Here is a 23,645-nt window from a genome sequence, read left to right as displayed (position 1 = left end):
TGGCCTTTTTTTAGGCCAAATTCCAAAAATCTGGCCTTTTTAAATTGCAGTTGGCTTAAAAAAATTGATGCAAATAAGGCCAGAAAATCTGGCCTTATTTGGCCCTTTTTATGGCTGCAAATTTTCACCGGTTTAGAAAGTATTATTTTAAGTAAATTGCAAATAAAAGTATCACTTAAAGCCTGAACTATATCCGTTTTAATTTCTAAGTAGAGACATAGAGAGTAGAGAATGTGTTAGCTGTGGACAGGGTGGTTCTATTGAGTTGAACCGGGTTCTTTCAACAGGTAGAAGACATTCATACGTGCGAGTCTGAAGAAGACAATTATGCATCAAGTTCGAACCACACAAGCGAGAGTACTGCTCCAATATATAGAAACATTTTTGAAGCATTGATGACCCCATTCGAAGATGCTTAGCTTTCCTTGCGGTTTCTTTTGCACTTTTGTGATGTTTCTTTCAATAGGTACATAACCAAACAATGAAAGGATTGGATCGAAACATTTTGGACGGTGGGCTACTAAACGTTTTCAGTACCGTAGGTACATAACGTTTTAATTCCAAAAAAAGAATATAGCTAAAATTTCATGTCTCAAACGTAAGCTTCAGGTGCATACAAACCAAGATATTTTATCAGCATGTGCTTCCATGTCATAATTTTGATATAAACTGTCAAACGGGCTTTGTAATGGAAAAGCGTTACATGGGGGAGGGGGGATCAAAAACTCGGAAAAACAGCGTTACGTAATATTTGAACGCTCCCTATCTGCAATATAAATAAAATGAAAATTGTAAGGTAAATTTTCATTTTATTTATATTGCAGAAATGTAGTTCCTGATGAGGACACATGTACGTGTCGAAAACGTTTGAGTTTATTTTAATTATGTTATATTTGTATATGTAATACAGTATATACATCATGTTAAACCCGCTGAAGTTACTTTGTTTTATTTCTCTATGGTTCAACAAAGCAAACTCTCTACCAAAGCTTTATCTATATTGTTAATTAGCTCAAACGGTTAAATACAAACTGGCATAGACGTTGACAACTCAACGTAGCCTAGGTTATCTCATCTATAAAAGAAACCCGTTGTGACGAATAGCACGAAACGTGTGTTGCGAAATGTTTGATGCCAGGCGTTGGAACTTCGATCAAAGCATTCTACCGCAGTGTTCAAAATGGCGGCGCTGACGCCTTGGGAGTTTCTCGTGTGAAGCGTCGCTTTTAGACCTTGCTTTGAAGTACCTGGCGAAGGAAAGTTTACGTAAGTCAGAACTCTTATGATTGCATCACGTGATGCTCCCCCCCCCGATTGTTCCTCGACCTGACGATGTTTTTTCCTTTTTATTTTCCTTTTTTTTCGTTTTTTTTTCCCGTAAGGCACGGCGTTTGTCGAATAGTGATGGCGCGTGTCGAGTGACCTAAAAAGGCAAAAATCGCAGCCCTGGGCCTGCCCAGTGCATACTGGCTTTATACTTTATGTTTATATCGTTCACATTTCAGAGTCTTTGCTTAAATTTTTTCGGCAGATGCTGACTGTGATTTGTGAACATATTTTTGCTGCCAGCAATATTGCAAGTGAGAACTGAGAAACTGTCTACTACGAATGGCTTGTTTCACTTTTTTTTCTAGGATATTAATTTTCAGTTCAGTTTGTTTTTATTTCTGACCATCACAACGAAAAAACAATATATGACAAACATAGCAGAGGTCTAGAAAAAGGTAGAAGCGACAAAACGCGGTCGTTATGTTTCAAGAGTAGGTATTGTTTTCAGAGAGACAGGTGTTAAGGCAATTTGTATTTATGGTTACAAAACCTGCTGTGACGATAGCATGTGTATTGTGTAATTATATCTATCGTTATGAGACAACCATTTTTTTTTTAATTTTACAGAAAAATCATGTACATGTAAGCTAAGATACTATTATATATATTTGTTGTTGACTAATTAGCCAGATGGCAGGAAAAAGTTCTGCTCTTCCTGAATTTCTGTGGAAGAACGAAATCTATAATCTTGAAGTATATGATAGTGTCTTACACTTGAAGTGTGTAAAAGCTTGGAAATTGTCACCACATTCTTCATTTGACAAAAAAATTGATCTTCTTGATCTGATATCTGCTACACATGGCACAGGAATATGGAGGATAGATGGTGACGGAAAGCCAACACTTAAACCAAATTTCTTTACCAACTTGCAGTCTACATTGTCTGAATGCTTTGTTATTACAATAAAATATCGTACTAAATTGAAACAGCATTTTCGCAAGCTTGAAACAATCATGTTACAGACTCATAATAGAAAAGACAGTATAACTTTATGTGAACTGATTAATCAGCAGCTCAATGAAACCTTGCATGTACACAACATTGCACGGCCTAAAAAGCTTTTAGTGTTTGTGGATCCTAGTTGTGGGAAAAAGCAAGCAGAACCTATCCACAAAGAAATTGTTTCAGTACTATTTCAATCAGCTGGAATTGAACAAGATGTTGTTGTGATGAAATTTCAAGGATACGCTAAAGAGCATATTAAGTCTTGTGATTTGTCTAAATATGATGGTGTCATTACAGTGAGTGGAGATGCAACATTTTGTGAAGTTGCCAATGCAGTTTTTGTTAGAGAACAATGGAGCCAAGGAGTGCCTTTAGACTGGGAAAATGTTCAACATAGCAAGCCACTTAGTTATGTGAAGCCTTCTGTAAAACTCGGAGTCATTCCAGCTGGTGCAGCCAACATGATCAGCTGTACCACACAGGGTGTGAGTGATCCTGAAACGGCAACACTGCAGCTGATTTGTGGAGAAACGCACCCCTTGGATGTTTGCTCTATACATGACTCTGAAGGAAGATTTGTGTCATTTTCTTTTACTTCAACCACATTTGGTACCATCAGTCAAATTCCGGAGCTGGCCAAAAGCTTGACAATGTTTGGTCTTTTTAGATTTAGCCTTGCAACTGTAGCAGTCCTGGCAAACCACATCAGCTGCCCTTGTGAGATTTCCTTTCTTCCAAGTGGCTCAGTAGATGTTTGCAAGGACACTTCTAGATGCAGGTATCCTTGTGATGTTTGTCTGAGCACAAGTGATTCGAAAAGACAACTTGCACCATTACCTGAAAGACAAGATTCAAGTATTTCTACAAAGCAAAACAAGACTAGTGATTGGAGAGTAAGTACTGTTTCTATGGACTTATAATAATAATAATAATGGTGTTGCAAGCACAGCAGTGCTTTTTCACCTTCATAACTTACGTAGCAATATTAAATAAATAAAAAAAATGAAATAGAATACCAACAAGGAAGTCATAAACAAGAGACAAAACACCAAGAAAAACGAGTCAATACTACCTAGAGCATACATATCTTATAAAGGCACAGCATAACACTAAAAATTAAACAAAAAACACCTGGGGCTGGAGACACCATATAAAATAGAATATAACTGTCAGTAGAGATAGGTATACAATACATCATACAATAGTGGGCTACATACGTTATATACTGTACAAGTTACAAGATGTAGTGAATGTCAACGTTAGTGGAGATGGCCAGTACTTGCAAATATGACTACCCAAGTGGGTCAAATTTAACTTCTCTATTTCGTCAGTGGTGATCCAGTCTTGCTTTGAAGCTGTTTAAACTAGGTGCTGTGACAATTTTCTCAGGTAACTTATTCCATTCATTAACGATCCAATTTGGAAAAAATTTCTTCACTTTGTTGTTTTGAAGGTACAGATTTTTAATTTAAATTTGTGACCTTGAGTGTTGTGGACACCTTCATGTATGGAAAAAAGTTCTTTTTCATTAACATCATAAAAATTTTGAAGATACTTGAAAGTTTGAATCATGTCATTTCGGAGTCTTCTAAACGTTAGTATTGGTAGGTCTAATCTTTTTAGTCTTTCATCGTAAGGTAGGTCATGGAGACATGGGACAAGTTTTGTTGCTCGGCGCTGCACACTTTCTAAAGATACAATGTTGTATTTGAGGTATGGGTGCCAAATGGTGTTGTTGTATTCGAGTTTGGGTCGTATTAATGTTTTGAACAGGATAAGAAACATTTTTATATTGAAAAATGTAAATGATCTCTTGATTAATCCAACAAGCCTGTTTGCACCAGATACTACCGATTGAATGTGGGTGTTGAAGGTTAAATTGTTGTCAAAAATTACTCCAAGGTCTTTTTCATTCTCAATGCATTTGAGGACTGTAGATGTTCCACTGGTATTTTTAAATTTATAATCAAAGCTGGGTGTGTGCTTCCCAATAGACATTGTGGTGCACTTTTTTGGGTGAAATTTCAATTTCCATTTCTTTCCTCATGCAACAAGTTTATCTAAATCGCATTGCAAGGACAGGCAGTCATTTATGGACTTAACATTTTTATATATAGATTTTTGTGTCATCTGCAAACATCTTCACAGTGGTTTTCGTGTCATTTGGCAGGTCATTAATGTAGCACAGAAATAAAATGGGTCCGAGAACACTCCTTTGGGGTACACCACTCTTTACTGGAGTCCAAGTGGAGAATGCACCTTTAATTGTGACTCTTTGTTGTCTCTCTTGCAGGAAGTTTTCAATCCAATGCAGGAGTGATGCTTCTACGCCATATGCTTTCAGTTTTGCTACTAATCTCTTGTGTGGGACAGTATCAAATGCTTTCATAATATCAACAAATACACAATGCACACCTGAACCAGAATCTATCGCTCTTGTCCAATCATCTAGGACTTCAATATGTTGAGTCGAGCACGATCTTTGACCCCTGAAGCCATGCTCATCCTTTGAGAAAAGATCATTTGCCTGCAATCCTGCATGTGTTGTACTAAATGGTTCCTGACAGAAGTTTCCAAGAGTTTGCATACAATGGAGGACAAGAGTTTGCATACAAACAGAAGTTTCCAAGAGTTTGCATACTTATGATATCAATCAGTTTACAAAATTACATTGTACAGTTATGCATGTCTGTTGAATGATTTCTTCACTTGATGATTGCAACGACCTTAATTAAAATCTGGATTAACAAGCTGAAACTTAACAGGCTTTTCTTCCTAAATGATGTTGACTCGACAATGATCGACAGCAGTAGAGCGTATGTATCATTTAGAGTTTTTTAACTGAGCAATTTAGTATGGAATAAACATTGCAATTATGTACCGTAATTGTTTTGTTGTTCTTCAAAACAAACATTGGTATTACTATTTGGTTAATACAATACAGTCCTCGCTTTTTAAGTCCACCTCGGGTCCGGACATTTTGGGCTTAAGCAAGGGACAAACTTCTGTCTCTACTATATGCATAATTGACTATGACCGTTATGGCTAAAATTTGCTAAATCTGTTAACAACTGAACACAACAATCTGTTCTTGATAATTCGTTTTTTTGCAAGTCGTGTCAGCAAGAGCCATGTTTCATACAACCCAGTGAAATGAGATCCAGGTTAAACAATTTATGACAAAACAGTTGAATTAAGAACTGACTTAGCTTAGCAGCGTCTTAAATCATAACACTGTTAAAAGCAAGACAAAAAATAGTAAATTGTGACGCCTTTTTACACAAATTTAAGCAAATGTAATGTTACATTGGGCTTATTAAGTGGGTTTTGGGGCTTATAATGCGAGTTGTATTATTACAGGAATAAATAAGATTATTTTCGGACCAAACAAATAGGATTTAATAAGCGAGTGGGCCTATTAACCATGGGTTTTATATGCGGGGACTACTGTACTTGACTCTATTTACATCGCAGTAGATGATTTTTTGGGTACATACATCACCACGGACATGTAGATCATGTAGTGGAAACATGCACATCAGTGTGCCACTGGTATTTCAATAATAAATGTTATTTTTATCTTTTTCTGAACCATGTGACGGTATGCTAACTTGAGTTGAACAATTGCTTTATATTGACTGTTATGATACTCATAAATGCTCACTGTGATCACTGTGATATTAGCTTTTTTCACGTATGTGGATCTGCAAATGACTCTGAAACTCTTTTACAGTTTTTGACTTCAAATGCTGTGGGCTAAACATTTTACACAGATTTTTAATTTACGACATAATAAAGTCTATTTGTTGTCATTATAAAATGGTCACTAATTTTTCTACACCTATTCACTGGTGCTTTTTGTTAGTATGATATATAATATTGATTTGAAACATGTTAGGTCAATTGTTTTTTGTTTGTATTTGCTGTTTTAATCAGATATATTGTTAATACTATTACTAAGTTATATATTCCAAATACCATCTTCATAACATTGGCTTCTTGTTAGGCCTATAGAACAGGATGTCAAAAGTTTTAATTTTCTTTCAGAGGAAAAGTAAAACGATGGTAATGGACAGGGGTGTCAACTTTCATGGCACAAACCTGTGTTAGTGTGTATATATATACTGTATATTCATAAAATGGTTTTAAATTACTTATTTACTTCAGGCCGTTTGGCCTCCACACAAATCCATATACTCTTCAATAAGAAGATTGGAAAGGAGTGATTGTATAGCTCAGGGATTCTTAAACTTTTGGGCTGCGCCCCTTTTGATGTCACCTTTAAACAATATGCCCCCTTTTCTAGTTTAAGTTATAAATCAAAGTCAAACTACATAAGTTTTACATGAATGAATTTTATAGCAAACAAAGTTGATTTTCCATCGTACATCAGTCCAAAGATCAAGTAAAACATAATCTAATCAAAAAGTTAAGAGCCGAAAATATAGATACTAAACTCATGTTTAGCAAACAAACGTTTCGAAAACTATAGTATACATACTGTCTTCATCTTCAGTGCTATACCGTAAATGTATATAAAAACAGTATATATAATATATCATAGTTTTCGAAATTTTGCTGAACATGAGTTTAGTATCTACATTTTCGGACTTATTTTTTGATTAGAGTGACCACTGACCAGGCGTTCCAACCATTTTGATTCCAACACAATCTACTTTTTTTTGCATTAATGAGAAAGGTAGCCTAACTAGCCCATAGGTGCTTTTTTGAAGCTATTGTAGCAGTTTAATTCGTAGCTTAATTGAAGGCAATGCACATCGCATCATACTGGGGTTTTTTTGGTCTGCTACTATTCGGTGAGTCCGGTTCGGTTAGTCCGATTCGGTGAGTTCCTAACTTCTAACCCCTAACCCTAAAACGGCAATGATAATTAGGCTACGGTACCCGATAATTAAAAAAAAAATTGAAAAAATCACCGAATAGGGATCGGACTCACCAAAACGGGTCAATCCGATTTTTTTCGCCGAGACTTTTCGGTCATTTGTCCGAAATGACTTGAAAAAATTCGGTCATTTTTTCTGATAAAAATATTTTCTTTCAAATAGCTGATACAAACCAAAATTTGCGCTTCCTGGCTAGCTACAACATTAAGTTTCGCTGAGAAACGTTATTTTTTCGGACATATGACCGAATTGACTAGGCCTATATTTTTTTCAAACATTTTGCTAAAAATTCGGTCAATGACCGAAAAAAACCCCCAGAATTCACATGTCATGTTCACAATCAAGCTTATTCCGAGCTTGTTTCTTCATACTTGCAACTTGTTGCAAGTGCAGAAAAGCCACTTTCACACAAAATAACGTCATAAACAACCATTGTTATCGAACAATGGACTAAACAAAAACCGCAAGAATGGGCGCTGGGAAATAAAGTGAATATCAGGTCACATTACTCTTCCACCAGTCAATAATTGTGAGTCGTGACACAAGGTGAGGTGTTACCAACATTTCCGTTCAGAACTTGTACTATACCGTAGCATACTGGACTGGTAAGTTACAACAGCCCACCACATTCGCACCCCCCCCCCCTCCCCCCCCCATTTAAGAACCACTGATATAGCTCTTTCCGTTAAGTTTGTTTGGGTTGGCTATAGATTGTTTAAGAAGTTATTAAAACATAATCAGAAATCGATATTATTATCATTGTTTTGCTGTGATTTCAGGTCATCCGTGGTTGTTACCATATGGTGAATTCCTTTTCGAATGCAATGGTGTATGACAAATCCCCGTTGGGTCTTGCCCCATCAGCACATCTCGCTGATGGCACTGCCGACCTTGTACTTGTGCACAAGACTACCAGGGCTGGTGTGGTAAGCTATGCTCGATCTCTGAGAGGAAATTCAAACTGCTTTGACTTTCCTTTTGTTGAAGTTCATCGTGTGAAGGCCTTTCGCTTTCGGCCGTTGGGAGAAGACCCATCAACCTTCACCTCTGATCAGCCCGATAATACTGGATCATCACCGGTACTTGGAACTGTCCCTGATACAAGTGAAGGAATATGGTCAGTAGACGGGGAAGCAGTTAAGGGTTGTGGCTTTACTGTTTGGGTTCACAAAGGGTTGGCTAACGTTTTTGCAAAGGGAATTCAGGATGATTGAATTTTGTGCATTTCGGATTTTGATTATTTTCGTCTTTCTATCGAGCTTGTTTGTAGGTCAGTAATTAATTTGTAAGTCAGTAATTAGCTCGTTGCACTTGGATAAAAAGCACTTATCCCATTGTTAGCAGAAATTGCTTTTGAGTTTTAATCTATTATACCTTGTAAGCATATTTTTAGTAATTCTAATATTGATATTACATTCCTCATAATCTAATTTGCCTTGCCGAATTGAACAGTAAATTCTCGCAAACGCAAGTACTTTTATCTCTTATAAATTTTGCAATGCGTCATTGCTTGATTGACGGTAGAAATATTTATACTTGGACTGAGAAAACCTCTTTGGGAGTTTAATCCTAGCAGTTTTGCGTACTTACGGAGAATTTGACTCACTGACGCATTCCCGGTCACCAAAATTGACGAAGCTAATTTCCGCACAGAATCGAGAGTTATCCTCGAGTGTTTCACTCAAGCGCACACTTCAAGAGTCGAAAGAAATAAATAATTTTATTTGCCATTCAAATTCTATAATGGTACACCATATGCTTTAGCTTACATCACAATAATATACAATTCACAAACATAGAGAAACGCTTAAGAACGCTCAGTGTTGAACAATTCAATCTAATTGGCCAAGAGCAACGAAAGACCTTTGATCATCCAATCAGCTGCTCCCAACCATCGTTTTTTGATCTTTTGTAATCCTCGTGCGCATTGTCGGGCGCTTAATCGACTGAATAATCGGAGCCCCGATGCCCTCGAATTGGGTGTGATCGCAAGTGTGTTGAACCTGTTATCGAAGTTGCCGGTGACGTAGCCTACACGTAAGGCATTCATGTTTTAATCGCTTTTGTATATCACTCAAAGGTCACGTACCACTCAATCAATTACAGTCCGGAAACCCTCAGAACTGAGTGATTCATATTTTAAACCCGGTTCTTAATTATAAAGTATTGATACTAAACTATTTTGAATAGGCTACAATAGCAGTGTGCCGTCGTCATCTTTATCACAAAGGTACTCTTCATTGCAGTAGGCTACAATCCTGTCACGCATCTCGCCCTGCAGCAAATGTCAATTCGTTGAAAGTGCAATACTTAAATTGAGTTGTACGTGCAATATTGTGAGTGTTGACGCTAGAGCCGCAGAGGTTTTATCTTCTGGAGATCATCAGAAACAAAAGAAAAGGTCGTCATGGCAAGTTGATTGCTAAAAATAAGTCCTTTCTTGCCAATATTTTGCATACGATGGTAGGTTAGCAAATAGATCAGACCTATCTTTCAAAAAGAAGCATACCGTACTGTATTTTGTAAAAACTTTACTAAAACGTGTTGTGCAATTTTACAGTCGATTTTAGCCAGTCTAGCAGTCAAACAAGTTATGGCAATCATAAACAGCAAAGATGCCCTGTCGAAGAAATAGATGTAGCCATTAACCTTGTCGGTCAAAAATATGAGTTTTTATAAATACTTATATTTTAGTGGCTTATATTATATATAAATACTTATATTTTAGTGCCGAAGGCTTAGTACAATGAGAACCTTATCTTCTCATAGCCGACACTTGAATCAAGTATGGGACCCCCCTTTACCTGCGGTGGGATGACGCAGTGGATAAGGCGCTCGCTTTCCAGTCACGCAATCCTGGTTCGACTCGCGGCTTAAGCTGGTTGTTGACAAACACCGCTCACCTCTACCCAGGGTGTAACAAATTGGGTGGGCGTAGTTGCTGAAGTAAAGGCGGCAGAGAGAAAGGAACTGGCCACCCTACTCTCCTTAGTGCCAAAGGCTTAGTATAAGGAGAACCTCATCTTCTCGTTCCCCGATGCTTGGACAAAGTATGGGACTAACCTTTATATTTTAGTAAGAATAAACAAGCTACAAAATGCAATTAAAATATAGGCTACCCTCTTCTCATGATAGCTTAAAAACTGCAATGAAGTCAAGCCAGGGTCTACCTCAGGAGTTCGGCGGAACCTGTTGTAGGGTTCCGTGAAGGTTTCTCGTTTTTTAGGTATATGATTTCCTGCTTCTGGTATATTTTTATAATAAGTTATATTGAAAATTGAGTATCACAAAAGTATAAGTTATATAATCCTAACTGGATTCAACAACAATTTGAATCGAGACTTCACCAATAACTGGATAATAATTGTTGAATATATTCATGTCGCCAGATTATTCGAAAATCTCCAGCTCAACTTCAAAAAAAGGTTCAAGGTTGTTCAAGAAAACTTGCTTTGTTCGTACACAGATATTTGTGTTTGTACGTCACATTTTTTTTTACTTCAATGTAAATAAGCTACTAACAACCTGTTTTAGGCAGATGCTTCGGGTTCAGACTGACCCACAGCATCAGGCTGAAACAAATCGCTTAGATCTACATTTGTGAAGTAAAAAACGATCGTGCTGCTAAAAGGGAAACTCAATATAACTTAAATGATATGAGATGTTCTACTGGTGCAAATTAAGCTAAACTATCACAAGATGTATACAGTGACAATCTGCTTTTATTCCGACGTTTCGTCAATCAGACACGACTGACTTCTTCAGGGGGCTAGACCAGGTAGTGACTACCTGTCTAGCATGGCAAAACACAGGACATATTGCTGAAAACAACTAAACATGCAAAATGAAAATTCAACTGGCTGATATTCAACTGGCTGATACACATTCTACTTTTGTGATACACAAGAATGTTTCAATTTGAAGGTTTACCGTATTTAATTTGGACACACATAGGTGTATGAAAGTATATTAAAGTTAATTCAGCCTTGTTTTGCTGTTGTAGCCTACGTTTTGTTGCCTGTGTTATCGTACACTGCCAAGTTGATGACTGTAGTGTAGAGTTATTACATATTAGACTGCACTACCTCAGACATTGTGAGTAATTTTCTGTTTTTGAAAATATTATACGCAAAGCAAAAACAAAATGTGGGAACATTTACTCTCTTACGGAGATTCTGTTTACTGCCATCAAATTAACACTGTCATAAATGACGCCTTGTGTATCGTGACTGCGATGCCTGCAACCTACACCATCGGACAAACTCCCTGTCCTTGCAGGCATCCAACCAGCTGAGCTTCATTGCGAAGTCTGTCTCTTTTTCGCCGCGCTATAAACCCCAACCACTTGCTCCACTCAAGTCTCTACGAACCTGTGAGCAAGCAACCCCGGCGACTGAAATCAAGACACCCATTTGTACAAGCCGCACAACTCTTGATGAAAACCTCTGAAGATCAATCCATTAGTGCGGCTGCTTGTGCGGACCACCAATGGAGCTCGGAGTAGAAAAATAACGCCTTGAGACTCCAAAGTTTCATCTCCGACACCGGCCCCCATCCAACCAAAATGCTTTTGCCAAAAAAGACCTGGGTGCGGCTCAACCACCTGAGCACTGGCGTCGGACTATTGCGCTCCAACATGCACAAATAGGGGATGGCTCCATCTGCAATCTGTGAGTTAGGCAAGGAGGAACAAATCGCAGATCACACTATCTGCAACTGCGCCATCTACCATGCACCAAATGGTGTGCACTGTTTGCGTGAACTGGATGAGGAATTGATTCAGGGGCTGCTCGACACCTGCCCAAACATCTATTCTAGACCAAGTCATAGCCACTGCGCAAGTGTGGTAAAAGGTAGAGCCCCTCGACCTCTGGAGTGACGAAGAAGGTTTAGGCCAGGGCTTCCCAAACTTTTTTGCTCGCGATCTCTTTTAATGTCCTAAAATTTTCCGCGACCCTTTGCAGTGGACATGATAAACAGTGCGAAATATAGGCTACATTTGTGATATTTATTTAAAAGGCTTAATTCGAATTAAACTAGAGTAGCATCAAGCAACCAATACTCGAAACCTGCTACTTTACATGCAACCTATTGGAAACAAAACACAACAGAAAAAACCTTTATTCAGTGTGATGAGTGCAACTGCTTTCTGCTGCAAAGCAAATCCAGTCGTTGCTCAGTGTTTGATACTGCTGGTCTCAATCTTGCCTTGTCTGGAACGGTATTTTCTTACGATTGTCGTCAACTTTGATAACGTTGACTCGCACAGACGCGTGAACACAAACGGCAGGAGTGCAGTCGCTGGTGAGTGTTATAAATTGGCCTATAGATATTCCGCTTTAACCAGTCAAAAAGTGTGAAACTTTTTCCAGAAAATTCAAGCCGCAACGTAAAGTCAGAAAACAAATCAGCATGTTATTCCTGAGATTTGGAAGAAAGGTGCTCGGTATTTTGTTTTTGTATTATAAATAGGTTTTGGATCCAATCTAATTTGGCATTGTTTAATTCTGGAAGAAAATACTTTTAAAAGTAATTCAACAGATTTTACAAGTGGTCGATAACCACAGGCTTAAACATTTGGTTCCACATCACTGTTAGTCAAAAACTCTACAGTAGATGAAAAAATTTCAAATGAATCATTCTCAATTTCTTCTTTCTAGATGTTTAAATTTTTAACGAACGCTTCAAGTTTTTGATTTCAATGTAAAACATTGGTGTTTTTTCCTTGTATGGATAAATTAAGTTCTTTCCATTTTTCAAGCATATCTCACAAATAGCCAGAGGTGGGCAGTAGCGCGCTACTTTTTTGGTAAAAGTAGCGGTAGCGGCGCTACTTTTTAGTTGGAGTAGCGGCGCTATTTTTTTTTTCAAAGTAGCGGGAGAGGCGCTACTTTTTTTCGGTCGCACTCCCGCTACTTTTTAATTTAAAGTGAAAAAACAATACTCGTTTTTTTTTGGCAACAATGGCGTGGTCAAGCAGCTATATAATCGGTTTGGTTGCAAAGTTTCGGTCTTTTGGGAATCTCGTCAGTCGTCACGACTCCGAGGATTAATTTTTTGGTGTGTTGGCGCCATCCTGTGAAACGTCGGTGCAGAAGAAAACTGAAATTGTGGACGCCACTTTTTCGGACAGGAGCAAATCCTTGAGCTTTTCGAATACCGAGTTAAAACATCTGTTCAATGTTCATTACATACAACACCCCATTCCTTCCAGTGCTGCGGTGGAGAGACTTTTCTCTGTTGGAAAAAATGTGATTAAGCCAAAGCGGGCAGGATTTAGTGACTCTCATTTTGAAATGCTCGTGTTTTTGAAAGATGCGTAACAACAAACATCCCTTAGAATGAGTTTTCTATAACAACGTTAAAGTGAAAGTGTAAACAAATGATAACATTCGTTTTCTAGGTAATTTTTGCGTCACTAAGGACATGAAGAATGTTTCCTAGTGTCATTTTAAACAAAAGTAGCGGAAGAAGTAGCGGTAGCGCGCGCTACTTTGGTCCGAGTAGCAATAGCGGGTAGCGCGCTACTTTTGTAAATTGGTAGCGGGTAGCGGTAGCGCGCGCTATTTTGGTCCAAGTAGCGGGTAGCGCGCTACTTCAAAAGTAGCGGGTGCCCACCTCTGGAAATAGCATAATTTTGAAAGTCAGATGTCATTGCAGAAATGATGGACCAAGTTTGACTTTTTCCGTTGGAAAAACCACGACTTCATTTTTCAACGTTAATAGCTTTTTTAAAGTTTTGTTTTTGAGAGCCATCTTACTTCACAATGCAGTAAAAAGGGATTTAAACTGAACTCTCATTACATTTTACCATATAAACTTGAAAAAATACGGGTATTGAGTGCGCTCGACATGTTCATAGCATCTTGCTCAATAACATTTCGATGAGGATATATTCTTTTTAGCTATTAAGGTCTCGCAATGAATCATTGTCTATAGTGTGTAAATACTAGGCCTAGCCTACCATATTGTCATCGCCTAAAAAGAAGACAGGTTTCGTCAGCGAGTAAAATACTAACTTAGTAGAATGTTACATTTAAAGAATATTTTACATCCTTTTGGATAATTATAGACGTATGCAGCAAAAGTTACAGCAAAAAAACAGACAAGTTTGTTTGTACGAGAGCCGATTTGTTAGTTTTGTGTGACAAAATGAAATGTGATATTGTGATAACGTCATAAAATGTGACAAATCAGGCAGTATCTGCAGGTTGGTCACAGCGGTAAACCATAATCTCTTCGTGGGAAAATTGTAACATAAAATTCCCGGATCCGTTCGTCTGCATGTAATGACCGAAAAAGAAACACTCCTCGAAACGTCTATTCAAAAAGTGTATTCCTGTAAAATTAGCCCGCGGCTATCGAAAATGGGACGCAACACCGTACGCCTCTAAAACTGTCACTACAGAACAGATTACTTGGATAAAAGACGGAAAATTTGTCCAGCTAGCAAGCACCAAGCAAACAGTTAAACTTGCGACTGACTTCCAACAAACAATTTTACGAATGACTAGATTATTACATCATTATAACATAGCATGATGCCCTTCTTTGTGTACCGGACACTTGTAGGCTATCATTACTCAATAGCCTACATAGTGAGCTGAAGGATTAGCATTATTGCTATATCTTAACTTTAAACTTGAAAAAAAATGTAAACAAAAGTGCCCCTTTTTTGTAATTTTGCCCCCCCTGTCAAAAATCGTTCCGGCGCCCCTGAAGTCACATAACAATGAAATCCTGTTGAAAATATGAGCAAGAAAACTGAAAATGTAAAAAAGAGGACATTTGAGCATTTTTGGGTGTCCTCGGAGGACAATTTATTTTTCTTCAAAAAAGAGGACAAATCCTTCTGAAAGAGGACACATGGTAGCCCTAGTAAATACGATATGTGTAGGCCTATCACTCGCAAATCGCACTTTTGCATGAAACTCAGGTGTATGTCCTGTCATTGCAGAAGCTCCTTCAGTAGACATGCCAACACAGTCCTTGCTAAATAGCTCCACTTCCGTGCAAAAATTGACGAAATTATTGTTGCCGTTCGATTTTTTTAATCAGCTGTCGATTGATTCGATTAGTTTTACTGTTTCAATATTTAGCTATAGCCTACTAGCATGGAATCCTCAAGCTAGCCCACTACCAGGGCTAGAGTCCTATTTACGCAGAATCTACAACTCAGTTAAAAATAATGTTTTGAACAGTTATATCAGTTTTAACAACTGTTTGTTTGTTTGTTTTTTACTTTTTCAATATTTGGCTGTAGGCTACTAGCATGCAGTCCTCAAGCTAGCTCACTACCAGGGCTAGAGGCCTATTTACGCAGAATCTACAATTCAGTTAAAAATAATGTTTTGAACAGTTATATCAGTTTTAACAACTGCGTTATAAAATAAATGTCTTAAAAGTACCATAGGATAATATGCACTACTTTATGTAAAATTGGTGTACTCTCTGCGACCCCTTGCGGGGTCGCGACCCCCAGTTTGGGAAGCCCTGGTTCAGTGCCGGTCTTAGGGTATTTCGGGCCCTGTGCGGAATAGGCTTTGCGGGCCCCCATGATAATGATCCAATTCAATAGCGTAGCTAGGTATTTTGAAAGGGGAGGGGGGTTTAACGGCCGGCAGACAAAGCCTGACAGCATGTTCCCTGAAGGCGACACCCAGTGGCGGAGGGTCTGGGTGGCCTCCTCCAGAAAATTTTGTAATTGAATTTGGTGCATTCTGAGAGCATGTTCAACAAAAACTTGTTTGTGAATCGAATTGAATTTTTTCCATTAGAAATGACAAAAATTAGCCTACTGCATTTTCTGAGTAAATTGAGGGCCCCCTAATTTGCGGGCGCTGTGCGATCGCACGGTTTGCACACCCCAAAGACCGGCAATGCCTGGTTTAGGCGACACAAAAAAGAGCAATTAATATTATTGGTCTGGCTGATTTTCTGCAATAAACCATACTTTACATGACCAAAGTCGGCTATAGGCCTAGAGCAGGGGTTCCCAACCTTTTTTGCTGTTCGTACCCCTTTGTCAGGTCAGAGCATTCTTTGTACCCCCAAAAATTCTGATTGAATTTTTCAGGTATATGTAAAAATGCAAAAATTACCAAAAGAAATTAAATGTCAGTCCTATTTTGTTTGTCACTTCTCAGTGAGATATTTATTGCTGCTTCATTGATAAAATTCGCTCAAACGATAATTCAATTTTACTTAATTATTGTAACTGTCTCCGCCGCCAGTGTAGCCAAATCGTTTGACATCCGCTAGCTTCGATCAGTCTTTCAACAAGGTTGATAGGATCTCCATTCTGTTTTGTCCTTTGCAATGTTTTGCAATCGATGGAGATGTGATTTGCTGAGCATGGATCCCAGGCCAGCTTTTCTGATGTCAGATCTCAGCAGTTGTAATAAGTTGGTACGGTGACGTCCGGTTTGGCCTTTGTACTTTTTGCTGCCAATTATCGCAAATTCAAGGGCTCTCTGAGGAGGTGAGTCCTGGTGAAATCTCAGAAGATGTCCAAACATGTTCCATCTCATGGTGGAGATCTTGCAAGATAATGGTTTACTGTTGCATATTTTGTAGAGGCTTTTGTTCGAGATAAGACTGTTTGGCCAAGTATTACCATTGACCAGTTATGACACGTAAATGTCTTCGATGACAGGCATCCAATCTTTCAAGACTTGCGTTGGTAACAGACCAGCTATTGCAGTTGTAGATCATAATTGGGATGCATCATGCAGCACGCGCTGTACAATCTTAGTCGCAACTGCAATGGGATTCTCGATCTCTTGCTCCATAGTTTCCAGTATGATCTGAAAGCGACATTGCCTAAATTGCAGCGAGATTTGACATCGGCAGTGCTGCACAATGATGATCCCAAAAGTTTGTGTTTTCGTTTCCTCGAATCGGTAGGCTATCAGCGTCAGTTTCATTTGTGGCTGCAAGAAATATGTGGGTGAATTCAGTTTTAGTCTCATTCATGAAAAGATTGTGGCCTAGTTTTTCAGGCTCTTTGTAGCAATAGGTTGTAGCATGCCAAGTGGCTGTCTTTCCTCATCCAGAAACTCAACATCGTCTGCATACTCCATTTCCAAAGGCATGCAGGTGTCAGATATAGGAGGGTTTGGTCTGGAGGACTGTTTTCGCACTGAGCTCAATGCTGCAGAGGTAGCAAGTGAAGAGTATTGGGGAGAGGCTGTCTCCTTGAGGGGAACCGATGGTTGTCTCAAAGTTTGCGGACATTTCGTTGTTAATGCGCACATAAAGTTTCGTGCCAGCCAACAGGGTAGCCTACGGGTTAGTCTCAGTTCATCTTCATCACAGCCAGCTTGATCTAAAATTTGAAGGAATTTAAGCCAACACGTAAATCATCTTCCAGTTGCAAACGATTTCTGTATTTATTCTTGATATACAACATGGTCGAAAAGCCACTTTCACAGTAATTAGTTGTTAGAACATAATTAACACTGTCATGGCTTCCATAGCAAGACTTGGGAATGCTTCATAGTAACACACCAAAAATCTTCTAAGTTTAATTTGTCAAAAAGCAGTTTCAGTTTTTGGCAGCTTTTCATTTCGATGATGTTCTCCTTCAAATTATCCTCATCTGATATTTTTGTTAAATCAAAAAGACATGGATTTATAATCCCATGCTGGAAATAATTCAATTCACCAGCAAAAAAGTAACCATCGAAAGAATCAACCAGCGTCTTTAAATGGGAAATAATTTCATTTTTTACTTTTTGCAACAAAGAGTTATTTACAATTTGATCAAGACAAAGAAAATTAGCAAGGTTTCCATTGTCATTTTCAGCAGCAGCAAATAAAAAAACACATTGTTTTGAGACAATGAGGCTACTTAGCCTACTAAATAACGGAATGGCCTGTTTCGGTGAATCCGATTCGGTGAGTCCGATTTGGTGAGTTCCCTATTCGGTGAGAGCCTTTTTCGGAGAGTTCCCTATTTGGTGATTTTTTTTAATTTTTTTTTTAAATTATCGGGTAGGCTACCGCAGCCTAATTATCATTGCCGTTTTAGGGTTAGGGGTTAGAGTTAGGGTTAGAGTTAGGGGTTAGGGTCTTATTTCAACGTTTAGCGACGTTAAAACGATGTAAAAGCGGCAATGATAATCAGGCTACGGTACCCGATAATTTTCAAAAAAAAATTTAAAAAAATCACCGAATAGGGAACTCTCCGAAAAAGGCTCTTGCCGAATAGGGAACTCACCGAATCGGACTCACCGAATAGTAGCAGACCCGTGAAATCTGTTTGAAAAGCTGCTCTGTGGCCCAAAGATCTTCGTACCCCCTGTTGTTTAATCTCATACCCCCAAGGGGTACGTGTACCCTCGGTTGGAAACCCCTGGCCTAGAGCCTAATTTTTTAGCACCTTTGAAAAGTATGATGTGAAATCACTATAAAATATGAGTTTTTGGCAATTTTTAAATTTCTAAATTCTTGTAGCCCAGCAACCGCCCTGCGTCAAGAGTCTCTACAAGTAACCTATGCGAAACTACCAATCAATCAATCAATGTTTTATTTGTCAGTAACAGGAACGTAGGTACATGTTTGAAATATGCAATATACACAATACAAAAGTTACATAAGTTCCCATACCGACAGGGAGACAACGAGACGACCATACGGTCTACTTTATAGTCAATTGCCACCCTACGGAAATTATGATTTTGCCATTTAAAATAAGCTTACAAGAGAAAAAATAGAATAAAACGTTGAAACGTTCCCGCGCTTCAACAACAACATACGCACACAAAAAAAACATATTGATGATAACGTAGGCCTAGGCCTAAACACAAAATTTCATGAAGCAAGCAGAGAATAATCAAGTTTCCGAAGAAACTGACAAGTTGGTTTCCATAACATGCCACTCACGATGCACTGTAGCTTTGTAAAATTAACGTTTTGATCTCTTTTTTGAAACAATGAAATGATAAGTTTTTTAGCCTACTTGGAACCTCTGACCAGAGCATTGGTTCCAATACCTGCATGGACTTTTTGCCAAATTCTGTGTTTGATCTATTTATAAAATAGTTGTTGCTTGTTTGATATCTTGTGTTATGCTGATGAATAGATGAAGCATTTGTAAATAAATCACAATACGTAGACGGATACTGATTCATATAAACTTTGTACATAGCCTATGTTTTTTTTATTTCAATGTTATGTAGGCCTATGTCTTTTAGTTTCAAGATGTTCATTTTGAAAACTAAAAAATTAGTGTGAGCATAGTAATTTTGTTTCGTAATTATTCTTATAACCTTTTTTTGTAATTTTATTAAAAGATCCAGGGCATTGTCACAGGCCTTTCCCCAGCTTGAAATACACCAGAAATAACCTATCAAGGCTTTGTCAGTCCGAGGATAAAGATTCAAAAACCAACTAAACTAAACCAATAGATTAAAAAGTAGGCTAGTCGTAGTTGGAAGTAAATTACTGTCAACGTGTAACGATGTAGGCTACCGTACTCTTACACTATTCATGCTCTATTTCTCAGGCCGCATCTGCTTATGCTTGCTTGCGTGTGCATTTTTTTTTATATAACTTCGAATAGATGTATAATAAAGACAGGCAAGACACAATGTAATATGTATGTAACACAGTGACGATCGGTGAGGGAAAGCAAGGAAAACAGTGCTTACCTGAGCGAAAACTATGCAAAATATAACGACTGAATTCTAGGTTTAACTTCTTATTATTTTTATCACGTCTATTTTAACTTGAAAATTACTGTGTTCGTGACTAGAATTACTCGTAACGCTTGTGAGTAGTCTAAGTTCTCACCAAACCGCATGTCTTGCCTATAAATGCCAATTAACGCAAACGCTCCTGTCAGAAACAATCACTGAAGCTCCAGGGAAATCAACTACCGTATCAAAGTTGCTTTCCCCAGGTTCAAAAATGTCAAAAAACGCCTTCGTTTTATCCAATTCTCACTCGCTTTGCAAAACGTCACCAGCTGCTTAGCCAATCAGATGTGTTATGGTTAGAGTTGCTTTCCCAGTGACGTCAATGCGTACAAATGGTACAATCGCTAGACTATCTAACACGTCATACGCACAGAATGGTCTCTCGTCACGGTACACAGCACAGCATCATAAAGGCGAAAAGATTGTTGCTGTTTTTTGATGTCTCCTCGCCATGTACTTTAGCCTACTAGCTTTCATAGTCATGCCTTTGCCCTTTTTACAGCGTTGATATAATATTACTTTGCCAATGAACGTTCAGGTGCGGATGCAATAGGCTATTTAGTTCGTTAAGCTTCTATACGCAGGAGGCAAACTTATATCCAACTTTTTGTACAAATTGCTTGCGGTTGTAATGTTTAGGCCTATGTGTTAGTGTTTGTAGTGTAGGCCTAACTGAATATCTGAGAATGAACATTTATGACGAATTAAATATTTAGACAACTATTATTCCATGTCTAACACTGGATTTTGGTGCTGCGACGTTAAAATTAAGATTGTTCATGACTTCTAAACATTAAATGGATGTATGATCACGACATAGGCGAAGCACAATTTGACAGATTTTTATTTTTGATTTGTTTTGGAAATGCTCTCAGAGCGCACCAAATTGAAAGTGTTTTTCAAAAATTTCTGGGGGAGGCCCCCCAAACCCCCGCTGGAAGTGTTGCCTTCGGCAACACGCCTTCGGGCTTCGCCCGACGGTTATACGCCCTTCGTGCCTACTACCTTGCTGCAGCATATTTCCAAGTTGCTTTCCCAACGGTTTAAGCCACCGAACGTCACTGATGTAATAACATAACTTACATAGCTGAAGCGATTAAATTTGTCTTAAAACAAGATAACAATTTTCCGTAACAGCATTATCTGTTAACCCAGTTATGGTGATTATTCTTGTATTGTTTGTTTTTGTCTTTTTGCATGTATGGTAATTAATATACACTTATTGCCTATTGGTTTGATGTAAATAAAATAATAATAGCCTGTGGCTGATTCATTGTCAAGAACACCCATGCTTCAGCAGTTAAGTAAATTGAATTTTTTGCTTTAGCAACGCTTCATGAATGTATTCAAAATACAGTTTTGTATTGGCAACTTTGTTTTACGTACACGTGCCACGTTTTTCACACTTCGTAGTAAAGTAGTATTTGGTTTATCAATGAAAAGTTTAATGTTGCCAAGCTGTTGATCGGGTGTTTGAAAAATTTGCCAATCCAAACCGTTTGTGCTTTTTTTTTAAATGTTTAAAAGAAACTTCATTTCTATAAAATTTTTGTGCTAATTGTTCACAATAAGCATACGGTAACGAATATTTTACAACGTGCATAGTAGCATTTTAAGAAATTTGTAGTAGCAGCACTTGGTGTGCTTTGATTGTTGACCAATGACCACGCTTTGCACTTTGGCGCGTGGATCTTGCACGAAAACGTGAAAGATTTATTTTCTGAAGCTGCCAGGAGGGTTTCTCAACCTTTTCCCGTTAAGTATGGGAGCAAGTCTTTTAGGCGCCGGTCAAACAGGCGCGCACACTGTGGCGCCCGTTCATTTAGGTGCTATTCCCAGTAAAGTTTGCAGATTGTATCAGCTTGACAGGTAGGACAATGCTTTTCACACAAAATGTTATATTGAACAAAAAAAAATGTCATGGCGTCCGTGAGTGAAGCTGCTTAAACCGGCAATGCTTTTCCCACAAAATGTTACATTGAACAGCAAAATTTGTTGTATTTTAATGCACGTGTTCGCCTGTTCGGTGTTTATTTGTTGTTAGTCCAGGTTTGCGTCGGGGAAAGTTTTAAATTTTTCAAGTTTCTGAACATGATTGAGTTCATTTTTAGTTAAGTCAAATAATAACTACGCTAAACAACAGTAAAAAATATACCGTAGCCTATATTCAAGCGGGTGGTAGGCTTGAGTGAAGAGTAGCTTAGTTTTTCATCAAAACCCTGACTAGGTTTAATAGTGAGCAAAGTCGCACCATTATATATAATAATAATAATATATGAGATGTTGTAAAGCAGAGTGCTTATTCATCTTTCAATCACGTACAGTAAACAACTAATAAGGATAATAACAATATTAAGATTAACAGAGGTATCAACAGTGATACACACGCAAAAGTAAACAGCTATATAAGGTAAAAAGACACACAAAAACAATACCAAAATTTTTGTTATTGTACTAAAGCAATATTGGTATGCATCAATTAGGCAGTGACTACTGGAATGCCTAATGCTAACAGTGTAATTGCTTGCAACTTGTAGCCAGGGTTCACATGCCCTATAAAAGTGTATTCATGTAGTAGAGCATTGTCGCATACGTACTCGCCACATGACCAATCCACTCCGAGTAGAAGTAATTGCGAAAGATAACAGATTAAGTAAAGTTCCATCTGGCTGCAACCTGTGTTCAGGATGAATAGCAAATGTCCTGTGGAGATGTGCTAAAATCAAGAGTAGTAGAGCATTGTCTCGCACCTCATCTCCACACGCGCATTAACGAAACAACATATTTTTTTTGTTCAATATAACATTTTGTGTGAAAAGCATTGCCCTACCTGTCAAACTGATGCAATCTGCAGACTTTACTAGGAATAGCACCTAAACAAACGAGCGCCACAGTGCTCCGCACCTAAGTATCCAAACACCACAGTGTGCGCGCCTATTTGACCGGCGCCTAACTGTCTGCGCCTAAAAGACGTGGACCCTTAAGTATCCCCAGGTATGAAAATAATCAGCCCGAACCCCGGTAAGGTGGCACCGAATAAAATGGAAGTATATTTACCACGTCGATAAAAATGATGATGCAAATGGTATTACCGTATGATTTGACAGTTTGATAACCTTAGATAGTAGGATCATAATTCTTCTTTCATGTGAGGCAGGATTGTTCAGATTTCAGGGCAGATGATGGAAAGCCAGGTAACCTTTGTTTAGTTGTCCGCCCCGTTAGCTCAGTGGTTACGCGCCCGGCTCAAAATCACGCTGTGCTGGTTCGACTCGCGGGGTATGCGCTTGAGCAACGCATTTCAGGACTGCTCTCCATTCAGCGGCAGGGTCATTCCATGTCAGTTGGACCAGGGCACCAAACCCACCATCTCAGATTTTGATGAAACTTGGTTATCTGGTAGAACTGTTGGCACTGATCATGAAAAACTAAATTTTTTGAAAATCGGACAATTATTGACGAAGTTATGACCTTTCAAAGTTGGCCATTTTGGTGATCACTCAAGCGGAACAAAATCAAGTCAAATTGAGGGGGTGATTTCCATGCAGCATAACTCTTGTGTTAAATCCTTTTTTCAAATGAATTTTGTTCACATTGGACAAACAAAGTCGATTTTACCCAAAAACAATGAAACAACCCATATAACCCCCGGAGTTGACCTTTGACCCTGCATTTTGGCAAGATGGGGTCAAAAAATCATTCACGCGTGACATAAATTTTATCGCTTATAACTTGTCGTGCTCATGTAATATTGTTACATGTGAT

General features: G+C 38.4%; 1 protein-coding gene across 1 annotated transcript; it reads left to right on the top strand.

Moving 5' to 3' along the window:
• Positions 1–1,910: 1,910 nt before the first annotated feature.
• LOC145765002 (ceramide kinase-like) lies at positions 1,911–8,685 on the top strand. Its single transcript, XM_082576730.1, has 2 exons — positions 1,911–3,168; positions 7,959–8,685. Exons 1-2 carry the CDS (start codon positions 1,960–1,962, stop codon positions 8,391–8,393), a joined length of 1,644 nt encoding a protein of 547 aa, XP_082432856.1. The 5' UTR covers positions 1,911–1,959; the 3' UTR covers positions 8,394–8,685.
• Positions 8,686–23,645: the final 14,960 nt, after the last annotated feature.

This window comes from Aplidium turbinatum, chromosome 2 (genome assembly GCF_918807975.1).
Source record: "Aplidium turbinatum chromosome 2, kaAplTurb1.1, whole genome shotgun sequence".
Lineage (NCBI taxonomy): Eukaryota > Metazoa > Chordata > Ascidiacea > Aplousobranchia > Polyclinidae > Aplidium > Aplidium turbinatum.
The sequence above is the reverse complement of the archived record's forward strand: the minus strand, read 5'-3'. Positions and strand labels throughout refer to the sequence as shown.